Raw genomic sequence first — 16,228 nt, 5'->3', positions numbered from 1 at the left:
TTATAAATTGATCATGTCACTTTCTTTGAAAAGTATAACAGTTTAAATAACAAGATCATGATATTAAAACAGTGTTAAGGAGATGGATAAATTAATGATATCGTTATCAGTTTTATCCTATAATATTATTTTTGTCAACAGTCAGTTTATTTATAACAACTTTTGAACATAACTAATGTCGTGTAATAAGCGATTAATCCAAAATCGTGGTAGACAATTAAAAATGGACTCGTCACCATCGTCGTTAATCCCCGGCTTAACAGACGACGCGGCGGAGCTCTGCCTCTCGCGAACCCCACGCTCAAACTTCCGTACCATATCCCAGGTCTGCCGGCGATGGAGGACATTCCTCAGGAGCGAGCATTTCGCATCCGTACGAGAGTTGACCGGAACGGTGGAGGAGTTTATGTGCGTTCTGATGGAAAGCGAGTGCGGAAGAGACGTCTACTGGGAAGTTTTCGACGCCTCCGGTAACAAACTCGGACAGATCCCTCCCGTCCCGGGGCCTATGAAGCGCGGTTTCGGCGTCGCGGTGCTCGGCGGCGGGAAGATCGTGTTCGTCGGCGGATACACGGAGGTCGAAGGATCTTCTTCGATCAATAGCACGATCGTCTCTGCTTCTGCCGATGTTTACGAGTTCGATCCTGCGTCTAACAGGTCTTCTTCAATCTGATCAATATGTGTGACATTATCTTCTCTAAAGAAACATAACTGATTCTGTTTTTTTACGAAAAAAAAAACATAACTGATTCTGTTTTTGTCTGAATTTCCGACCAAAGTGAAGATGTTTTTTTTTCTGAATTCTTGTTTGTCGGAATGATATATTTTAACAGGTGGAGGAAACTGGCGGGCATGAACATACCGCGTTACAACTTTGCGTTCGCTGTAGTGAATGGCCTTTTGTATGTGATCAGAGGTTATTCCACAGATGCTTATAGTCTTTCCAACTCGGAAGTATACAACCCGGAAACTAACCGATGGAGCCTTATGGATTGTCCTAACCGCCCGGTTTGGCGTGGCTTCGCATTCTCGTTCAAGTCCAAACTCTTTGCTGTAGGTGGGAATATGAGGACATATATAGATTTCACTGCAGATTGGTTGAACTAAGTTTTTTCTTACATAATTGATGATGATTTTTTTCAGGCAATGGATCGAGATTCATTGACATATATGACCCTAAAACGGAGACATGGGAAGAGCTAGACTCGGAGCAATCAATCTCTGTCTATTCATACACTGTCGTGAGGAACAAAGTGTATTTCATGGACAGGAACATGCCAGGGCGTCTGGGAGTGTTTGATCCGGAGGAGAATTATTGGAGCTCCGTGGGTGTGCCTCCGAGAGCGGGTGGGTTCTGGTTCAGACTAGGGGAATGGAACAATAAGGTTCTGCTGTTTTCGCGGGTTTGTGGACATGAGACCTTAATGTATGACCTTGATAAAGAGACTGGGTCCAGGTGGAGAGTCTGTGATCAGATTAAACCATCTGCTTCTCACTTGACCAGCGTTCTCATCAACTTCTGATTTTTCCCCTTTTTATTTGACTTCATTCTTTTGCAAAGTGTGTTGTAACGTTTTGTGCTGTGAGTGTGAGCTATGTGTGTTTGGCTCAAAATGCAACCTATTCTTCAACTTTGTGTGCAAGTGTAACACTTTGGAGCTGTGTGATTTGTCTGTTTGGTCCTCAACTTTGTGAATGATTCATATATTTGTTGTTTGTATATACTCCTAAACTTGTTTTTATGCAAGTTGTCTGTTTCCTAAACTGTTATAACCAAACCTTGATAAATAAGAAAAAGAGAAAAATATTTGATTTTATATATCTAGTTTTATCAAATGATTAGATTAACACTAATAAGCTACTTAACCCCACTTATAACTGCAACCACTGACTAGCCCCCGGCTGTGTTTAACTCATCAGTGTAACATAACAAAATAGCAACAATTACAACACAGTCTCTTCTTGTTGCAGATTCAACATGTTTTAAAACCAATATAACCTAACAAGTAACACCACAAAAGTTCAAATATTATTATTGGTAACGACCATGTTTGGAGCTTCTCGTCCTCCTCCTCCTCACTCACTCATTATTTTTCAGAGCACTGGTACAAGTTTCTGTGTTGCTGCTAACTCCCGGAGAAACTGATGCATCTGACGTACCGCACGCCTTTAGAACAGCCTCATTCTGCAATAGACCCAATTAAAACTATTAATAAACACTTGTCTTAAACAAAATAAAAGTCGTTTTTATTTGAGATGGAGAAGCTTTTGCAAGATATATCAAAACACCAAACCACATCACATAATCTAAACAGAACTCATAACAATCTTGCAATGAACTGATGATATTGAATTGAATCCATTTGATCAATAAACACAATCACAATCCATAAACCCTAAAAAGGAAATGGTGAAGGAGAGAGAGAGTACCTGCCAAACGCGACGGAGGCGAGTTTTGGCATTGGCTTTACGAGTAGAGGTAAGCTTGATTCTCTTCCAAATGAGACCACCTGAATCGTGCTTCTTCACTATTTCCATCACCCGAGTTCCCCAAAACGCTCCCATGGCCGCCTCTCTTTCTCTCTAGCTCGCTCGATCTCCAGAGTAAGACAAGTAAAGGGTCTTTGATTAGTTTCAGCTTTTCCCTCTTACCAGCCCATTTCTTAGTGGACTCGGCGGCCCATTTCTAGTTACATACCTTACCAATTTTCCTAAATTCATAATATAATAATTTGTATGTTATTTTCAAAATAATTTTGTTTTAAAATATAAGTTATTTTCACATGCTATACAACTTTTACATTTCTTATATATTTAAGCTAATTGTACTATGAAAATTTATATTATATTAAATCATTCATATTAAAAAAAAAATTATAAGTTTTAATATTTGTTTTTTTAGGCAAAAACAATATGGCAGTGTATGTAAACATAGCATTTTGTGGAAATCAACAGAGCCTGATACTTTCACTTTCATTCTTAAGTCCATTTTGTTTTTTTTTTTTTTTTTTTTTTTTGGCTCAACTTCAACTTTATATTGACCAATTGTGGAATACAAGATTACAACCTCTACGAGATTTTAACCCCACACACAATACCGGGATTTAGTATCACCCTAGATCACATAGATGGATCCAACGCTACCCAATCAAATCCGGCATTGTATTTTCCTCCACGATGAGGACAAGTTCATCCCACTACCCGGAATAAACCGCCTCTTAGACCCCTAATTTGACCTCGAGATACAACGACAGTAATTAAACACAAAAGAAAAAGAATAAATCAGTCGGTACTAATCTAAACCAAACTGATGGTCTCCTTATGATTCGAGTTCAGTCCGTGAACCACAGTATCAACACCAGAAGGCGCATTCCGACCTGAGCTCCTCTTCCTTCCGGCCATCACTGTCTGTATCCTCAGCCTAAAACCGAACACGAGTCCGGAATGAAAAACGACCTGGATAATGGCGTCGTGAAACGGGGACACTAAGTCGCGGCTTCAAGAAGTGTGTAGGTTCTACCACCGGGGCGACCACCAGACCGTCACCGGCGCTGGGATGTAGCAACTCCACCGCGTTTTGCTAGAAAAGTCTCCTCCTCTGGTTGACAACTCCATCGTTGAAAGACCTCACCACGCGTCGCCTCCGGAATCCCGAGAACGAACCTCTTTCTGCCGTCCGTTCACACCGTTCCTCCAGAAATCTCACCGCCACGAGGGGATGTAGATCCGAGGTGGAGAAGACGTCTACGCCGAGTCACGCGCCATCTCTGTGAAGAATCCGTCATAGATCTCAAAAGTGGAAAACCGGATCTGACACGAATCTTCGGTCTAAAAGCCGACTCTCACCACCCTCGACCTTCCTTTGGTCTCGCCGCCTGTCCATGGAACGCCGGTATCTACCTCCGTCTGTCGCAAGGGACTCTCTGGAAGAAGATCTCAGATAGTCACAGAAAGGTGAGCATATCGACTTAGGATAGAGAAGAGAGGGTGAGAGCAAAGGGAAAAAGGAGATTAGGGGGAAGGGGACGCCTCCGGCGCCAGATGCGGCGGCCGGAGCTAGGGTTTGGTGCTTCTGTTTTGTTTCTTAGAGAGAGGAGAGAGCGATAAGAGAGAGAAAAACGATGTTTTTTTCTTAAGTCCATTTTGTTAGTGATCGAGATTTGTTGATTTACTTATCCTTAATTAAACTTTTTGGCTTTTGGATTATTGGACATTACGAGTTAACAATGTGAAATTGTGAAAACAACAAAGAGTAGTATGATCCACAAAAAGGTGTACATTCAACTTGACCCATGTAGCTCCACTTCTCTACTAATGTGATCTACAAAAATAATCCACCAGAGAAGGAGCACAACTGTTTTTTTGTACGTAATTGAACATAAACAACATATGCTCTTCTCTCAAACAGCCAACGCCTTCTGAATTTTACCAAGGTTTAAGGTCACCAACAGGACCAGCGGTCCAGTTCAGAACCTTCTCACCTTCCCTCAAGTATATGCTTCTGTCGTGAGGTAGCTTCCTAGCTAACCCGTTAAGAATCTGATGGAACGCGTCCCCTGGTTGAGCCGGTTGAGGAAACAGCATGGCTCGTTTCATCGAAGGATTCGCCAGAAGTCTCTGTTTCCTGAGGATCACTTCCGTTGGTATAGAGGTAAGGATCGTGTCTAGTTTAGGAACGTCTTTTTCCGCAACAAAGACTCCTATCTCTTCCCAGGGGATGGCGTCTGCGAAAGGCAGTACTATGTCGTCCGCTATGATAACTGGAATGCACCCAAACACAACCGCTTCAACTAGCCTCGGGCTCCATGGAGCCCATCCGAGAGGACACAGACAGAATATTGATCTTTGCATGTCTTCGTAGTATGTTGTCGGGTGGTCTGTTGAAATGTCGAATAGAGGGTTGTTCTTGAAGTTCTCCCACACGGCTGCTCTTGCACCTCTGTTCAAGAAACTTATTAGGGATAAATATTTCACATCGGGAATTCAAAAATACCTTAACAAATATATAAAAGCTTGACAAATATATAAAGTGTTAGGACCGAGCCAATTGGTTTTAAATTGGAAGCCCATAATAAACTCGAATCTAACAAAACTCCATTCTGAAGATTCCAAACAATTTTGTTTTTATGTAAAACCTAATCACTTACTAGTCTAGAAAAGATGTACCTTGCGTAATAGCCACCTTCTGGATCATTGTTGACGTCGTAGAACAGACCGCGGAAGTAGACAAAGATAGAGCGTGGGATGTCTGGAGGAATATAATGAGCTTGCATCTTCTGTGGTGGTGCAAAAGGTGGAATAGTGATTGAGCCTTGGTCCAAACACACATGGTTCCTCTGACCAAATGTCTGAACCAAAGTGGCACGTTGGAGTAGTGGAAGAATCCCTCTTTTAATGGCCTTTTCCTCCTGTTTAGTGTCAAGATTAAATCTTCAGTTAATTCACTGAGACTATTAAGAAGATACTTAGTTTCCATGTAACCAAGCACTTAAAGAGATTATAGCAGAGCTAAATAACCAATCTTATCATTACTAACTAGATCAGTTACAAACAAAACCGGTCATGAACATGGCAAAGCGAAACATTGGTTTTTAATTACAAAAAACTAGATCTTCAAATTAATTAAAAGAAAATTTTATTAAATTTTTAACTAAATTATCTTTAGCTCCAAATTTTTAGTTAAACTATCTTTGGCTCCAAAAGTATATATCTAAAGTGTGTTCTTGAGTGGCGAGAAACTCTACCTGATAATGGAAGCAGGCACCAAAGTCATGTGGCACGACAAAGAAGTGATCAGCACCTTCTGTCCGATTCCAATAAGGCCAATTCGATGAGATTAGTTGTATGGCGCTTCTCATCATACGCGGAGATTTAAATGGCAATGGCAAGCCGGTAGGAGTGAGATCGCAAGTGGGGTAAATGGGAGTGTAGAACCAATCAGCTTCATCGGGGTTACGCGTTCGGACAGGACTAGATAAGAGGAATCTGTGCATGAAAATCTCGGCAGCAAACATGTGCGTAAGACAACGAGGGTCTTTTTGAAGTAACTTTTTGTTGTACTTGCTTGGGAGGTCGTATACATAAACCTTAAGCCTCCCAACTGGATTATCCTCCAATACATCACCAGCACTTCCTGCATTTTTACACAACTTCTTAAGCAAATCAAATTATATATTTATGTGTAAACTAACTCTAAGCTCAGTCCAGAGCAAAGGCAAAGAAACCGGTCGTTTATGACATCACGATTTTATGCGACAATTTTATTTATGTATTAGAGCATTACGAAAAATTTATATCCAGAATAAAAACACAACTTTTAATTTGAATGTATAACATTATGAAAACATTTTAAATGTCTAACTCGAACAACAACTGAAGAATAACATTATTTGGCCACCACCAATGTACATTAGTTTCTTGAGAAGGTGTTCAATGCAACACTAGAATATTACCTGAGATTCGCTCCGTTCGAGCATTATGCTCAGCGGAAGAAGCAGAGAAGAAGAGAAAGAGAAGAATTACGGAGAGAGAAGAACGGATCATCGTACCGGACGGAGATGTGTGGTGGGATTCCAGAGAGGAGAAGGAAGAGAATGTATATATTTAAGGAAAGAATATTGTTGAGAGGTCATGGGAGGAGGTGGTTGACGAGTTAACTTCGACATTAGGCTTTAGGGCTTTTTTTTAATAAGAAGCGAGTTTGAAAATGAAACGGGGAGGAAGGATGGAAAACGAAATAGCTTCAAGTCACAGATAAGTAAGAGATGTTTTGCTTGTGATGTACGTTCTCGTGAATTCAACGACCAGAGAAGAAACTGATTGTGTGCCAGCATGGTTTCACTATATATCCATTGGGCCTCATTAGACGTCTACTGGCCCATTATAAGCGCATAAAGTGTTATAGATCAATTACCTGTTAATGAGTAGTTTGTGTCACATAATACAAAGATTGAGCATAAACACGGTGTAGAAAGAAAAACATGAACATTTGGTGTCCCGTTGTTCAAATGTCGTTTTCAATTTGATTTTTTTTTTTACTGTGAAATGATTAACATGTGTGAAAAGAATAAGCCACCAAGGAAGGTGTGTTTATTGTAGAGTTGAAAAGGCGTTGATCACGGCGTTAATCAACTACCACTCCGTCTCTAAAATTATTACATTCCTTCTTTTTTTTTTTTAAGATCTCAAAATCCAAATAATATGCAATCAATAGTTTCTTCTTACCATCTCTGTCTTGCTCCTCCTTCTCCTGTCCTTCGCCAACGTCTCCTCTGCCACCGTGTTCCTTCGATCCGCCTCCCAAGCCATCGTTCTACCACCTCCCTCGGCCTCTTCACTTGCGGTAGACCCCACCCACTTCTTATTTGCCTTTTTGTTCTGTTTCCTTTAGATCATAAAATAGATATTTTGCTGGGGTGGGGGGGGGGGGGGGGGGGCAATTACGTCATTCATCACTGTGTTTTCACATACTTATGGTCTGCGTTTGCATCTGAGTCCCTCTTTGTGTGTGTTTACAGCAGCAGTGAGTCGGGAGAGTGAAATGGCAGCTAAAGAAGATGGGCAAGATCCAAGAATCCCCAAGATCGCTTCTTCAATCAGAGTCATCCCCGACTTCCCTAAACCAGGTCTCCCTTTTGTTCAAACTAGTTTAGAATCTTGATCTGTGTTTCCCTCTTGGGCTCCGAATGGTAACTGTGGTTTGAGCGGTGCGGTACAAACGGTTTAATTGCGGTCTACGGTGTGGTTTTAACAGTTATAAAAACGTATAGAAATATGGTATATGTAGAGATTTTTGTTATAGTTAACTGCGGTGCAGGGAGGTTCGTAACATTCGAAACCTAATCATCTGGAATTGGATACTTTTGAACAGGGATCATGTTTCAGGACATAACTACGCTTCTTCTGGACACTGAGGCCTTTAAGGATACTATTGATATTTTTGTTGAAAGATACAAAGGCAAAGGCATCTCTGTTGTTGCAGGTAACTAACTTCTTCCATACCTTACAACTTACTGGTCTGTTTGGAATGAGCCTTTCTTTACCCTTTAGTGTGTGAAAGTTGATTCCTTTTTGTATGTAACGAAATGGTTGTGGTGATTTGAAATGGTGACAGGTGTTGAAGCAAGAGGTTTCATTTTTGGACCTCCTATTGCGTTGGCTATTGGTGCTAAATTTGTTCCCATGAGGAAGCCCAAGAAGCTACCTGGTACATTGCCCTTTCCTCTAGTAGTAGTAGTTATATATTTCTATTTAGTTACAAAGGTCTAGTAGTAACCTAGTGGATAAGCTGTATAGTCTGTTGAAATGGGACAAATAGATTTTGGTAGACAGTTGTTAGTTTAAAATGGCTTCTTGCTCTTAAGTTTACAATTGTGTACCTATATCTTCTACTCATTTGCTAGTTCATATTTCTTTTGTGGTAACTTGCAGTAGCCTAAGTGGTTGTTTCTTTGGTTATTGTTACATATTGATGGAGTAAGTTGTTTATGTTTTTACAAATTACGAGATAGGTGTTTGTTAAGTGATTTTTGGATACTTAAATTGAGCAGGACAACATGAATATCGCACTACTAATGATATTTGGTGGTTTGTTTAACAGGGAAGGTTATATCGGAGGAGTATTCGTTGGAGTATGGAACAGACAAGATAGAGATGCATGTAGGTGCGGTGGAGCCTGGTGAGCGTGCTATCATCATAGATGACCTCATTGCCACTGGTGGCACTCTCGCCGCTGCAATCCGACTACTTGGTAAAGTACAAGATATACTGATCTCGAGGCAGCATTTGCTTGAATAACAAACACTGTTTCACAGTTAGACTTGACTCTCTATCTGTCTTTGTCTCCGGCAGAGCGAGTAGGAGTGAAGATAGTAGAGTGTGCATGCGTGATTGAGTTACCAGAACTCAAGGGACGAGAGAAACTAGGAGAGGCGCCACTTTTTATTCTTGTCACCTCGGATGCCGCTTAACAAGAAAGAAACCCGTAAAAGGAAAAATGGGGTGATTTATTGGGATGACATCAAAATGTTATTTTTCTTTGTGTTCATTTGGGATTTGATGAACACTTTCTTCGTGTTTTCAACTTATATCATAACTGGCTCGGACTATAAAAATTTGTGGCATTCTGCATGCCAGGATTTGATTACAGTGTTCTGATTGTTTTCCATCCAAAATAAAGTACAATTAAGTACATTTCTAATATATTATTGAAAAAATTGAGTGATTCTATAATAAAGCTTAGGTTTATTTCATTAGTGTTGGAGAAGAAGTAGTCTATTTTGAAATTAAAAAATAGGGGTGAGTCTAAAGATGTTTTAATAAAGTGTGCATTTATAGGATTCCCTAATAATCTCAGATCATGTTTATAGTACTTAATAAAGGTATAATTATGGGAATGTTTTCATTAAGCATCATCATGGTGTTGTTAAAAAACATAGGGAAAATTGTTTTTTTAGAGCAAAAAAATGGTAACTATGTCCCTTTATACTAATCTATACTATTTTATGTCCCATTAGACTAATTGTTTTCAAAATGACAGTAATGCCCTTAAAATTGTAATTTTTTATTCTTTTTTTATTTTTTTGTTCCTTTTTTTGTTTTTTTATTTTTTAAAAAAAAATTGATTTTTTTTTTCAAAATATAAAAGTGAATATTCTCAAATATTTTGTTTCCATATTTTTAGGAACTGATTTCTTATCCGTAGAATACAACTAATATGTAGAAATCGGTTTCTACAGTTTTTTAGAATTATAGTAATGTTTAGATTTTGATTTCTACATGTTTTAGATTTATAGTAAATCTGTAGAAGTCGGTTTCTACGTGTTTTAGATTTATATTAATGTGTTGATTTTGATTTCTAAAGATTTTAGAACGATAGGTTAAGCGCGGAATGTGTATTCTAAATATTTTTAGAATACTCATATTTACGTAGATCACGTATTCTAAACATTGTAGATTCAATGAAAAAAGTGGATTTTGTTTTCTACTTAGTAGAATGTCATTTCTACTTTATTTAGAACATAATATGAAATTTATAATTTTAACTTTTTTATAACTGGAAAAAATATCACTAAGTTTATATAGGTATTTTATCAAAAGTTACTATTTTTCCAAATTTTTTTTGTTTGTAAAACTATTTATTAAATTTATTTTCAAAAATATTAAAGAATGTTATAAGAAAATATGACACAAAATATAGATTAGTCTAAAGGGACATAGTTACCATTTTTTTTTTTCTCTAAAAAACAGTTTTCCCAAAAACATATACACATGGGACCCAAAAACAATTTCAAATTAGAATTTTAGAAAAGAAAAAGGAAGGAAAAGAAAAGAAAATGACAGCGTGGCAGCCGCTGGGCCTGCAGCTTGCTTAGAGAGAGTGATATGAACAACACATAGCATAGTGACAAACAACCCTTAAACCTCGATTTCTGATCTTTCTCTCTTGATTCTTCGTTTTGTTTAAAATCAAATTCCTGAGGTTTATCTTTGGCTTTGAGGAAGCTCAAGTTAGTCCAGATCCTTCCTACTCGTATTATCAAAAGCTGCTTTCATGGAAGCTCCCACTCGCGTTTTCGTGTAAGTCTTCTTTGATTTCGCCGTTACTCCTCCGCGAAGATATTTGATTTGTTGAGCTTTTAACTTAAAAAATGCAGCACAAATCTCTAATTAAGCTCAAGGATTTGTGAGGTTAAATCCAATTTTAATTTTTGTTTTCTCTTAGTGAAGCTGCTGCGTGCATCTGTTGAATCCGTTCATCGCATTTCTGAATCTGCGAAGAGAATGTTGTGTGCTTGTTCAGGCGAGCAGTTCCGGTTCGACGACCAGCCAGGCTCGCCGGAGTCGCTAGCTACACGAGACTTCTCAGCTAGTGGCCTTTCATCTTCCACCAGAACTAGAGGAGGAGCCGATTGGGATTCCAAACTCGAAGAGTCTCAAGTCGATGAAGCTGAGTCCACTCTAAAAGAGGCTCTCTCCCTCAACTACGAGGTTGCCTTCTTCTTACCGAAACGAAACGAAACTCATACATTCGTTTCTAATTTTGATTTTTTTTTTTAATACTTCTAGGAAGCGAGGGCTTTGCTTGGGAGACTTGAGTATCAGAGAGGTAACTTCGACGCAGCGCTTCAGGTCTTCAAAGGGATTGACATTAAAGTCTTAACTCCGAGGATAACGAAAGCTATTGTAGACAGAACTCGTCCTTGCAATAAACCACCACGCTCCTCCAAAGCTCTTACTCTCCCTCCTCCAAGTTCCATGTCAATGCATTCCGTCAGCTTGCTTCTTGAAGCTATCTTGCTTAAAGCTAGATCACTTGAGGAACTCGGCTCTTGCAAAGGTTATCTCTTCTTGAAGCTATCTTGCTTTGAAAGATTCTGTTCTCACATTGTTATTGTTTTTTTTTTTTTAACAGAAGCTGCGGAGGAATGCAAACTAATCCTGGACATGATTGAATCTGCGCTACCAAGTGGCATGCCTCGAGTAGGTATCAGCGGATTCGATAAACTGCAGGAAGTTTTCCACAAGGCGCTCGAGTTGCTTCCTTTGCTATGGACGAAAGCTGGAGACTTTCATGAGACCGTTGCTTCTTATCGCCGCGCTTTATCCAGACCGTGGAATCTGGATCCACAGAGGTTAGCTGTTACGCAGAAGTCTTTAGCTTTGGTTTTGCTTTACGGTAGCGTTGAGGCGAGCCCGAAGGACAGCATGGAGGAGGCGATTGTGTTGCTGATGTTGCTTGTGAAGAAGATGGTTGTTGGAGGGATACAGTGGGATGCAGAACTCGTGGATCATCTCGCTTACGCTCTTTCGATGGTTGGACAGTTTGAAGTGTTGGCGAGTTATCTGGAGCAGATTCTTCCTGGTGTTTACACTCGAGGGGGGAGATGGTACCTGCTCTCTCTTTGTTACAGTGCTGCAGGGATGGGTAAAACTGCCATTAATCTATTGAAGCTGGCCCTTGGTCCTTCTGAATCAAGACAGATACCGCAGGCTTCTTGGTTATTGTTTGGAGCAAAGCTATGCTCTGAAGATCCACAACACTCGAGGGACGGCATATATTTTTCTCATAGGCTGCTCGACTTGGCTAATAATCAGAGTGAGCATCTTCTCAGCCAAGCGCACAGGTTCCTTGGTGTATGCTATGGAAACGCTGCAAGAAGTTCCAAACTAGATTCTGAGCGGGTTTTACTTCAGAAGAAATCTCTATTCTCTCTAAATAAAGCTGCAACGATGGCCAAGGGTGATCCGGAACCAGATGCTGTATATAACTTAAGCGTTGAGAATGCGTTTCAAAGAAACCTTCAGGCGGCTTTGGATGGCGCGGTTGAGTATTCTAGTATGGTGGGAGGAGGAGTTTCAACTAGAGGATGGAAACATCTAGCTGCTGTCCTTTCAGCAGAGAAACGGCTCAAGGATGCGGAATCTATTCTGGACTTTACCATGGAAGAGGCTGGTGACATGGAAAAGTTAGAGCTTCTGAAGTTGAAAGCTGTGCTTCAGATGGCTCAAGAACAACCTAAGCAGGCATTGAAGACATGCAGTAACTTTCTGGCTCTAATCCGGGCGCAGGAGAAGTCTGAACAATCTGAGGTAACTATAGTTTGGTTGTCATAAATGAAAATGTTTGTGATCTCTCTGACTGCTCTTATTCTATATTTCAGACTCTTCTAAAGAAATATGAAACGGAAGCTTGGCAAGACCTGGCCTCTGTCTATGGAAAGCTAGGTTCATTGTCAGATGCAGAAACATGTCTGGACAAGGCAAGATCCATCTCCTTTTATTCTCCCAGAGGCTGGAATGAAACAGGTATGGAGAAAACAATAGGACTCAAAATGTTCTCGACGTTCATTGATTTCGCTCTTGTTGATAACAATCTCCTTCAATTTTGGGACAGGTTTGTGTCTTGAAGCTAAATCACTTCACGAAGAGGCTTTGATACCCTTCTTCATGTCACTCTCGATAGATCCAGACCACGTGCCCAGCATAGTTTCTATAGCAGAGGTTATGATGAAATCTGGAGGTGATACACTTGCAACCGCCAAGAGTTTTCTGATGAACGCCTTACGGTTAGATCCGAGAAGTCACGACGCGTGGATGAAGCTAGGACATGTTGCTAAAATGCAAGGCTTATCACAGCAAGCTGCAGAGTTTTACCAAGCTGCATATGAGCTAGAGTTGTCGGCTCCGGTGCAGAGTTTCATTTGACTTGCAAGTAAGTTACTCGGACAAGCAAACTGAAAATTAGGTAACAAAATCTTCTTCAGCCTCTAAACAAAACTTGCAGAGTGGCAGGTTCTTGAGAGGATAACTTTTTTGATGATTAGAGTTTGAAGTTGTACTTTTGTTGGATGGTTATGTTATATAAGACAGTAAGGGTTATATCTCAAAATCTACCTAAATGAATGTCACATGCACTTCCTTAGATGAAACTAGGCCTGGGCGTTCGGGTACCCATTCGGGTACGGATCGGGTTTTTCGGATTTTGGTTCTATTTTGTAACACCTCTTAGGTCCCATTCTAGTAAATTTACAAGTACAGATCAGATTCGGATATAACGGATCGGTTCAGATATGTCTGAAGTAACCATATATCATTCGAATTCGGATTATATCAGATCGGTTCGGGTATATACAAAGTAAAATCTAAAATTTAAAAGTAAAACATAAGAAATATATTATTCTTTGTATATAATGGAATATTTAAGATGTTTATTTAAATTTTCAATACTTATTATTAGATATCATATCCAAATAAATATGAAATTGAATATTTGATGTTTCAGATATTTATATTATATATTAATTTGAACATTCGGATCGGTTTCTTTGGATATTTTTTTTCGGGTTTTCGGATTATCCGTTCGGGTTCGATTAATAACACTTCGAGTTCGGATATGTTTTATAACACCCTATAAAATCTATTGAGGTATTTTTTACATTTAGGATCGGATACGGATTGGATGTTTCGGTCGGATTCGGTTCGGATTTTGGATTTTATGCCCAGCCCTAGATGAAACCATTCATAAATAAGGAGTAACTTGCTGTTCTTCATAGTGTATTTACAAGAGAAGAGTTTACCACTAAACGATATTTAATATTGGATATATTATATATAGACTTATCATTAGGCTAAAGCATTAAAAGAACAACACGGATACTCCAAAACCTAACTAAGCATTGTAGCTTGGCTGACAAGTTTCTTTGGCGGTTATGTGAAACCTCCACGTAAAGACATAATCCTTGGAGTCGCACTCACGTTTCATTACATCGCAGAACGCATGCACAAGCTCCTCCTTACCGTCTCTTCCCCACTCTATCTTCACCCAGCATGAATAGCCATTATTATTCTCTGAAATCTTGGATTCACAGAATTGTATCACCACTTCACCACACATCCTCTTCACTTTCACCATTGAATCTAGCCACGAGCACTCTGGTTGCCCCATCATCTCCTTGTATGCTGAGTTCACCAGCCTGACCTTGTTGTTTGAATCGGAGATTATAGCGGGCAGCACATCGGATTCAACTTCTTCTTCCACCTCTTGTGGTGATGATTTCTTGCTGATTTGAGACGGGTTGCTTAGTGGGTTTATGCATGCTACGTTGATTCTTGAGCACACCGGTCTTATGGGTTGTGGAGTTATGACTCTGCTTGCTGCTGCTGCTGTCTTTGTTGTTGTTGTGATGGGTCCTTGTAGCTGCGTCAAGAAGTCTCTCTCTTGTATCGTCTCTAGGCTCTTGTTCAGATCAATTAGACCCTTTACTTTGATCTCTGGCTCCATGCATTTGGAGGAAAGAGGAGAGCATTGAAGAAGAGGCAGAGTCACCAAAGCAGGAGATCCACCATTCTCCAAGGCGTAGCCAACTTGTGTAGTAAGGTTTGGTAGCCCCGCATGAGAGAAAGCCTGAAACGCCAGCGTTTTAATAGGGCGAAACACCCGCTGTGTAGGAGTTTTGGCAGACGTAGCTAATGACTTGGGTCTCTTCAACGAGAGATGAGACGTTGGACCCATCCCGCCTCTCCCTCGCTTGCGGGTTCTCGTAGGACGAGCTTGAAGCTGTGGCCAGAGGTGACGAAGGTAAGGAGATTGGCTGATCTTGTGAGACATATAAGAAGAAGAAGAAGAAGAAGATTCATTGTCGTTTAGTTGGTTCGTCCCAGGCCTAGGAGCAATGGGTCTATATTTGGACAAGATCTCGGCTGTTTTAAGAGTTGTGGTGGTTGAGTGAGAATGGTGCGAGTTATGAGAGCTAAGTATCTTTATCATGGTGTAAAAAAAATTCAAAAATCACTACAAGAAGAAGAAAGAAGACGAGAGATGTTGAGAGAACAAAGAGAAGTAAGGTTATAATAAGGAGAGTGAAGAGCCAATAAGAGAGAGGCGAATATTTAAGGAAGAAGGACATATGGAGAGAAAAGGATGGGTACGTGTTAGAGAGAGTTGGGGATAGGGACACGTTTAATGTGCCATTCTTACAAAACAGATATACTGTGGGATATGGTTCGGTTCACCAATCACAAAGGCTATCACTGCAACGCGTGTTGCTGCAGGACGTCATGCGTGCCTACACCTATCTTCTTTTTTTACTACATGCAAGGTTTTGTGACAATGTTAATTGGAGTCTTTGGTTGTTCGAGATGATTTAGGGACGTGTGTGTTAGTAACTGGTCTTTGGGGAGGAACACGAGGCAGTTGCAGGTTCTGTCTGCTTCATGCAACGGTGAGAGAGCAGGAGAGACACGTGGGGGTTTCTTAGTTGACGTCAGTGGGGTTTCTTTTCTCTTACGTGTCTTTGATGATGTCATGCCTTGCCTTGGCCGTTTAACATCCTATGCTTGGTCGACACATACTGATCTTCCGTTTTCGTTGTTTTGATAATCTCTCTTTACTCTCTCTTATTCTGATTTCAGGAAAAAAAATTCGGAATCCGTTATAATATAAAAAAGAGTATGCACGTTTTGTATGCAGACTCTACCGCTCCATGTTAAAGATTTTATTTTCGAATTTAGGTAAGATGACGATGTACCACATCCACCAAATGTTTTGATAATGCATCCTACCATATTTTATAACAAAAGAAAATACAATACAAAGTGGATTCTCATATAAATGTTTTCAGGTAACCAGAAAAGAAAGAGTCACTAGCAATAAATGACTAAGATACAAAAATGTTGTGTACTAATCTTGACATGAAGTGACCAGGCACATATTAGCATGTTCCATTTT

The 16,228-nt window shown here is 40.0% G+C and overlaps 6 protein-coding genes across 7 annotated transcripts; 3 read left to right on the top strand and 3 right to left on the bottom strand.

The window, feature by feature from the left end:
- Positions 1 to 147: 147 nt before the first annotated feature.
- LOC106364897 (putative F-box/kelch-repeat protein At1g27420) lies at positions 148 to 1,764 on the top strand. Its single transcript, XM_013804382.3, has 3 exons — positions 148 to 657; positions 834 to 1,057; positions 1,144 to 1,764. Exons 1-3 carry the CDS (start codon positions 176 to 178, stop codon positions 1,521 to 1,523), a joined length of 1,086 nt encoding a protein of 361 aa, XP_013659836.1. The 5' UTR covers positions 148 to 175; the 3' UTR covers positions 1,524 to 1,764.
- Positions 1,765 to 1,875: 111 nt separating this feature from the next.
- On the bottom strand, positions 1,876 to 2,665 carry BNAA08G18980D. Its single transcript, XM_013804383.3, has 2 exons — positions 2,431 to 2,665; positions 1,876 to 2,185 (listed from the first exon to the last, which is right to left on the bottom strand). Exons 1-2 carry the CDS (start codon positions 2,563 to 2,565, stop codon positions 2,081 to 2,083), a joined length of 240 nt encoding a protein of 79 aa, XP_013659837.1. The 5' UTR covers positions 2,566 to 2,665; the 3' UTR covers positions 1,876 to 2,080.
- Positions 2,666 to 4,178: 1,513 nt separating this feature from the next.
- Positions 4,179 to 6,608, bottom strand: LOC106364899 (probable beta-1,4-xylosyltransferase IRX10). The gene is made up of 4 exons (XM_013804384.3): positions 6,453 to 6,608; positions 5,745 to 6,133; positions 5,167 to 5,408; positions 4,179 to 4,939 (listed from the first exon to the last, which is right to left on the bottom strand). Exons 1-4 carry the CDS (start codon positions 6,541 to 6,543, stop codon positions 4,426 to 4,428), a joined length of 1,236 nt encoding a protein of 411 aa, XP_013659838.1. The 5' UTR covers positions 6,544 to 6,608; the 3' UTR covers positions 4,179 to 4,425.
- A 333-nt stretch (positions 6,609 to 6,941) lies between these two features.
- On the top strand, positions 6,942 to 9,192 carry LOC106367902 (adenine phosphoribosyltransferase 1-like). Of its 2 annotated transcripts, none has more exons than XM_013807766.3 (6): positions 6,942 to 7,342; positions 7,518 to 7,625; positions 7,871 to 7,981; positions 8,114 to 8,206; positions 8,600 to 8,749; positions 8,851 to 9,192. In XM_013807766.3, exons 1-6 carry the CDS (start codon positions 7,201 to 7,203, stop codon positions 8,967 to 8,969), a joined length of 723 nt encoding a protein of 240 aa, XP_013663220.1. In that variant the 5' UTR covers positions 6,942 to 7,200; the 3' UTR covers positions 8,970 to 9,192. The 2 variants fall into 2 exon arrangements, with proteins under 2 accessions (XP_013663220.1, XP_013663221.1); XM_013807767.3 differs by having other exon boundaries at positions 7,049 to 7,342; positions 7,521 to 7,625.
- A 1,219-nt stretch (positions 9,193 to 10,411) lies between these two features.
- Positions 10,412 to 13,423, top strand: LOC106367903 (protein NPGR1). Its single transcript, XM_013807768.3, has 6 exons — positions 10,412 to 10,578; positions 10,724 to 10,989; positions 11,068 to 11,338; positions 11,414 to 12,591; positions 12,663 to 12,807; positions 12,896 to 13,423. The coding sequence occupies exons 2-6, from the start codon at positions 10,783 to 10,785 to the stop codon at positions 13,204 to 13,206; spliced, it is 2,112 nt and encodes a 703-aa protein (XP_013663222.1). The 5' UTR covers positions 10,412 to 10,578; positions 10,724 to 10,782; the 3' UTR covers positions 13,207 to 13,423.
- A 584-nt stretch (positions 13,424 to 14,007) lies between these two features.
- On the bottom strand, positions 14,008 to 15,946 carry LOC106364900. Its single transcript, XM_013804386.3, has one exon. The coding sequence runs from the start codon at positions 15,266 to 15,268 to the stop codon at positions 14,171 to 14,173; it is 1,098 nt and encodes a 365-aa protein (XP_013659840.1). The 5' UTR covers positions 15,269 to 15,946; the 3' UTR covers positions 14,008 to 14,170.
- Between the last annotated feature and the right edge of the window lie 282 nt (positions 15,947 to 16,228).

The sequence above is a fragment of the Brassica napus genome, chromosome A8 (genome assembly GCF_020379485.1).
Source record: "Brassica napus cultivar Da-Ae chromosome A8, Da-Ae, whole genome shotgun sequence".
NCBI lineage: Eukaryota > Viridiplantae > Streptophyta > Magnoliopsida > Brassicales > Brassicaceae > Brassica > Brassica napus.
The sequence above is the reverse complement of the archived record's forward strand: the minus strand, read 5'-3'. Positions and strand labels throughout refer to the sequence as shown.